Genomic DNA, 6157 nt, shown 5'->3' on the forward strand with positions numbered 1-6157 from the left:
CTCCATTATAAACCGTTGCTAAGGAACGGCTGGCTTGGCAAGCGCTAGGTAGCTGCTTGGCAACTGAACACCCGGTGATTTATTCGATTAAATCGGGTTTAGTCTTTTACAACATATTAATTCCTCAGGTATAGCAATTTAATCAAGTGAAGTATTTTCTAAAGTATAAGGAGTGTTGGAGTAAAATTAGTATTGTTGTTTAAACCACATAAATCAGAGTAAAAATAAAACGACAAGCAATTTCAAAGAAGAAGAACCTTTTAACCTTTCAGCAAGAAGAAGAAGAAGAAGAAGAAGAAGAGGGAGAAGAAGAAGTCTGATAGGAGGAAGAAGAAGCGGCAACCGAGCCAGTTGCCACAGTTCCTGGTTAGTAGAGGCCTCCATATTCGTTGCGATTTAAATTTTCCTCAAGTGATTTTTCTTCCCCTCTCTCCGGTTCGCCATGCTTCCTCGGATGTCCGCACAGTTCATCCGCCGCTTTGGGACGTCGATGGTTCGTCGTGTGCATTACGCAGAAGGCCCGGGACAGGTACGTTCCGGTTTGCTTGCACTAATGGCGCAACAAACATGAACAAGGTCAACGTGTCTTTGCAGCGTTTAGGTCTCGGCTCGTCATGGTTTTCCATCGCGGTTAAGTCTGTTTGGTACATTCATTGTGCTCTAAAACCAGGTGAATATCGCGAGAAAGAGAAATGGAGAAAATCAAAATGATGCACTTCGTCGGTTGTTAAACAATTGATGTAAATTGCACTCATTCTGACAACGTGTCTATCTATCTATCTATATCTATCTATCTATATCTATCTATCTATCTATCTATATATATATATATATATATATAGATATATATATATATATATATATATATATATATATATATAAAAAACACAGTTTGTGTGTGTGTGTAATGTTACCGATAGACTCCTAAACGGAGAGGCTTTCGTGCTTGATATTTGACATAGACATGGCCATTGAGCGTGGGACGAACATGGCCGAACTCAAAATATTTGACGATCCATATTTTTTATTCATATTTACCTCAGCGCATTTCAGCGAAGTACCCGCTAATCTCAGCCGGTTCCAGAGCAGCTCGCTGATTCGCTCAGAGCGATCACGTGATGTTCCATTCCCGCCGCCAGACTGATTCGCTCGGAGCAATCACGTAATGTTCCATCCCGTCACACGTCACTTCACCTTTTATGCGATCGTGTTTTGTATCGATTTTGTGCGATATGAATTAAATGTCTTTGAAACAGCTGTGAAACGTCTTTCCACAACCCTTCCGTAACCGATTGGAGCAGTTTCTTGCCGCACAAAGCGAGTTGGTCGAGTCGTGCTGACCAAGATGGCGACACGGCGGCTTCACTTTTCACGGAGTATGAGCGTTCTATATATTTTCAATTCAGTGCGCCCATGATTTGTGGCATAGACATGACCATTGGGCCTTCACGGTGTAATTTGTGCGAGGCTTTTGTCCGAGTGAGCTTGAGTCGAGAGGGCGAATGTACGGGTCTCCCTTCCCCCACCCGGCAACGCCGGAACTGGAGGACGTCACAGGATCGGTGAGTCTCCAAAATCCACTTCGTGCTGTTGCGAATATGCAGGACTATGTCCGATTGTTGTGCTGCTCTCCGACCATGAGAACTGTAACGTCATTGTTGACTGGCCATCCCCTTCCTTCCCCCTCCCCCCTCCGTCCCCCCCTTCCCTTCCCCCTCCACCCTACCCCTCCCCCCTCCTCCCCTACCCCCTCCCCCCTCTCCCACCCCCTCCCATCCCTCACCCTCCCCCTCCCATCCCTCACCCTCCCCATCCCCCCCTCTCCCCCTCCCACTCTTCTCCCCTCCCCCGCCCGGCAATGCCGGGTACTTCTGCCGGGTCCCCCCCTCCGGCCCCTCCCCCCTCCTCCCCCCCTCCCACCCCTCACCCCTCCTCCCCCCTCCCACCCCTCACCCCCTCTCCCCCTCCCACTCTTCTCCCCTCCCCCCCGTTCCCCTCCCCTCCCCTCCCGTCCCCCTCCCCTCCCCTCCCGTCCCCCTCCCCTCCCCTCCCGTCCCCCTCCCCTCCCCTCCCCTCCCCTCCCGTCCCCCTCCCCTCCCCTCCCCTCCCGTCCCCCTCCCCTCCCCTCCCCTCCCGTCCCCTCCCCTCCCCCCTCCCCTCCCCTCCCCCGCCCAGCAATGCTGGGTACTTCTGCCGGGTCCCCCCCCTCCGGCCCCTCCCCTCCCCCCCTTCCGCCTCCCCCCCTCCCTCCTCCCCTCCCCCCTCTCCCCCCTCCCAATCCCCCCCCCTTCTCCCCTCTCCCCCTCCCACTCTTCTCCCCTCCCCCCCGTTCCCCTCCCCTCCCTCCCGTTCCCCTCCTCTCCCCTCCCCTCCCCCCCGTTCCCCTCCTCTCCCCTCCCCTCCCCCCCGTTCCCCTCACCTTCCCCGCCCGGCAATGCCGGGTACTTCTGCTAGTAGATTATACATCAGGTGTTCGTTCAAAACCTCCATCAGGTGTTCGTTCTTTCAAAACCTTCAGCAGATGTAATGTTGTCGATCATATGCGAGTTGCGTTTGCCGTTCAATGCTGGAAAGACGACAATCTACCATTTTGCTTCGTTTTGGCTTCCTTTTCTTTTTGCAAGTCCCTTACCTTCCCTCTCCCTCACCCGCCCCACCTCCTCAGTGCTCCAGCAAGCTCCCCACACCCCCCCACCCCAGGTCTCGCCGCCACCCGCCCCCCCCCACCCCAGGTCCCGCCGCCACCCGCCCCCCCCCACCCCAGGTCCCGCCGCCACCCGCCCCCCCCCACCCCAGGTCCCGCCGCCACCCTCCCCCCCCGACCCCAGGTCCCGCCGCCACCCTCCCCCCCCCGACCCCAGGTCCCTCCACACCCCCCCCACCCCAGGTCCCTCCACCACCCCGCCACCCCAGGTCCCTCCACCACCCCAGGTCCCTCCACCGCCCCCACCACCTCAGGTCCCTCCGTAGCTCCCCCCACCCCAGGTCCCTCCGCAGCTCCCCCCCCACCCCAGGTCCCTCCGCAGCTCCCCTCACCCCAGGTCCCTTTTCCGCCCCCCCCACCTCAGGTCCCTCCTCTGCCCCCCCTGAGCTCCCTCCTCCAGCCTCCTGAGCTCCCTCCGCCACCACTCCCCAGCTCCCTTATTCCCCCAACCCCCTCCCTACAGCTCCCTCATTCCCCTCCTCCCCCTCCCTACAGCTCCCTCATTACCTGCACCCCTCCCTATAGCTCCCTAATTTTCTCCCCCACCCTCCTCCCTACAGCTCCCTCATTCCCCCACCCTCCTCCCTACAGCTCCCTCATTGCCCCACTTCTCCTCCCTACAGCTCCCTCATTGCCCCACTCCTCCTCCCTACAGCTCCCTCATTCCCCCACCCCCCCTCCCTACAGCTCCCTCATTCCCCCACCCCCCCTCCCTACAGCTCCCTCATTCCCCCACCCCCCCTCCCTACAGCTCCTTCATTCCCCCACCCCCTTCCCTACAGCTCCCTCATTCTCCCACCCCTCCTCCCTACAACTCCATTACCCCCACCTCCTCTTCCATACAGCTCCCTCATTCCTCCCCCTCCCCCTCCAACCTTCAGCCAGCTCCCCCACCCTCTCCTTCTCCCCTTGCCTTCTTCCTCTCGTCTTCCCTCCATGTCATGTGCATGACAAGTATAAGGATTGAGGGAGTTTCCATGTGCAATAACACCTTGGCAAACTGTTAGGTAACCTCAGCCACAGGCCTTGTTCAAGTGTTGATGAAACTTGATCATATCTGACATGTGGTGCTACTTATAAAGCAGGGGTCCGCAACCTTTTTGACATGAAGTGCCAGTTTGAAATGTTCTTGTTTGTGTGCCATATCAACATGAAGTTTAATTATGACATCACATCAAAAAAATATTTCCAACAGACATGGAATTTTATTCCATCCATATAGGCTACATGCACAGCAACAACATTTTAAAGAAACATTTATCTCATAATCAGGACATTGTAATCATTTTATCATTGTAAAATTTGTCCCCCATGAGGTTACAAATTATATGCACTGACCCCCTTTCAAAACACTGCTTTCAGTAACTCATTTACAAAGTATTGCATTGGGAACAAATGTCAAAAAGGGAGAATAAAGCGTATCAAACAGAAATACCAGTACGATACAAGAATGCTGCCATCCTCATGAAAACATCCACATCTGAGTTGGAAAAAAAGAGATGTACAAACAGCTACATATGCAAACCCATGTGTACTACAAATAAACAGATGCCTACCAGTCAGTGTGATCCCTGGCCCTGCTTTCCTTTGCTGAGCTCCATTATCTGGGGGTTGTAGTTGGTCACTTTAAGTTGCACACATGCTTCGGAGTGGTCGGTTGTCAAACGACTGCGGGAGGGGCTGAGCACGTTCTTCATGTGTGAGAATATCTGCTCACAGAGGTACGTTGACCCGAAGACCGACAGCAAAGCCGGTGCAACGTTCCGGAGACAGCTGAACTTCTTCGGCACGGATGTCCAGCAGGTGAAGATGCAGGTTCCGTGATCTTGCACTGCCGTGGTTTCTAGTCGTTTCCATAGCTCTGCAAACTTAGTCACCCACAGTGTTGAACTCTTCAGCTCAATCAGCTGCATTTCCATGTCCCGTGTATCCAACCAGTCTATCGGAGATAAATCCAATTCGTGTCCATCAAAGCTGTCTGGCTTGATCAAGAAAGAGAACATGGGTTGAACGTCGTGGACGGACGGACAACCCAAAAATATAATGCCTCGGGCAGCTTCGGCGGAGGCATATTTTTTCTGATTACCCTTTGAGTATTTGTTGGCCAAATTGATGCGGTACTAGCATTGTGCCCCTCTTCCCTCCCCAGAACATTCCCTTCTCGGTGGAGAACAAGTGGCGCTTGCTGGTGGTCATGTCCCTCTTTATGGGGAGTGGTTATTTTATCCCGTTCTTTATGGTGCGGTACCAGCTTAAAAAGTCGTGATTTTGATACTGGTGAGACAATCTCCATGTTCTTTTCTCTTCCCATGCACCTCATTGGTCATCTTGTGTTCAAGGGTTGCTGTGGTATCTGTGTTGCCATTCGTGATCAGTTTAGCTGTTTTCATTCCTCCGCTGACGGAAGTCGCCATACTTCCGGGTGTTTTTTATTTAATGATGCTTTGACTTTAATGCTCCTTGAATCATTTTTTTTCGTCGTTATTTTTTGCTGTTTGCAAACATTTGAGAGCTATGTGCCTCTTGCAATGTTCTAAGATTTAAACTTCGAGTTTATCAATTTCAGGTATCGAGTTGGGATCTGAGGTGTGAAGATGTCATGTCATCAGCAGACCTCTTGGTTCTTCTATCTCCAATTATACCGACGTCTTTGAATGGAATTTTGTTGTCTATGATCGTCGGTACGTGAAATCTGTACTGCACCCCCATTCCCCATCCCCATTCCAACTCGCATCTCATTAATTAAAGTTGGAAATCTACACGTACTTGTGATTGCTCATTTTGATACAAGTCTAAGAGGTCGGTGGAGCTAAACAATATGGTGGCGGATTGTCCGACTAATGAAGGGGAACAGGCTTCGAACAACACTAATAGATATTCATTGTCTGGTGGTGGGAAGAGGCCTAGGGTCACCTTTGAGATATTGCCCTGGTTTGTACCTTGTGTAGTTAACGTCATGTCTTGTGACTGTACCTCAGCCATGGCAATCGGTCATTGCAGAATGAACACTTGTACACGTGCTCAATTTCCGCGTCGATACTGCACTCCAACCCTTGATGGTTTCCACCAATTCTGGTTCCAGTTTGAGCCTGCATGGAAGATTCAAGCCTCGCTGCTTTATTTGGTTAAGCCTGTGGTTAAAAACAGCACAATATGAAAAGGAAGCCTTTTATTCTTGTACTAGTCGAAAGAGCTCTAAAATTAGGGCTTGTATATTTCTTAACAGCAAAGAAAAAAGTTTTTGGGAGCGATTGATTATTTCTAATTATTATTATAATAAGGGTGCGATTATTATATTATTAGCGATTAGCGATTATTATATTTCTTAACAGCAAAGAAAAAAGTTTTTGGGAGCGATTGATTATTTCTAATTATTATTATAATAAGGGTGCGATTATTATATTATTAGCGATTAGCGTTTATTATATTTCTTAACAGCAAAGAAAAAAGTTT

At 51.0% G+C, this 6157-nt stretch overlaps 1 protein-coding gene across 1 annotated transcript; it reads left to right on the forward strand.

Moving 5' to 3' along the window:
• The first annotated feature begins 310 nt into the window (after positions 1–310).
• On the forward strand, positions 311–5463 carry COX7C (cytochrome c oxidase subunit 7C). Its single transcript, XM_068127392.2, has 3 exons — positions 311–529; positions 4854–4981; positions 5271–5463. Exons 1-2 carry the CDS (start codon positions 443–445, stop codon positions 4968–4970), a joined length of 204 nt encoding a protein of 67 aa, XP_067983493.1. The 5' UTR covers positions 311–442; the 3' UTR covers positions 4971–4981; positions 5271–5463.
• The last annotated feature ends 694 nt before the right edge of the window (positions 5464–6157 follow it).

Source organism: Myxine glutinosa, chromosome 10, assembly GCF_964187855.1.
Source record: "Myxine glutinosa chromosome 10, kmMyxGlut1.1, whole genome shotgun sequence".
NCBI classification, from domain to species: domain Eukaryota; kingdom Metazoa; phylum Chordata; class Myxini; order Myxiniformes; family Myxinidae; genus Myxine; species Myxine glutinosa.

Coding starts and splice junctions, on each gene's coding strand:
- COX7C (XM_068127392.2), top strand. CDS start 443: ATGCTTCCTCGGATGTCCGCACAGTTCATCCGCCGCTTTGGGACGTCG. Junction 530..4,853: donor ACGCAGAAGGCCCGGGACAG/GTACGTTCCGGT, acceptor TTCCCTCCCCAG/AACATTCCCTTCTCGGTGGA.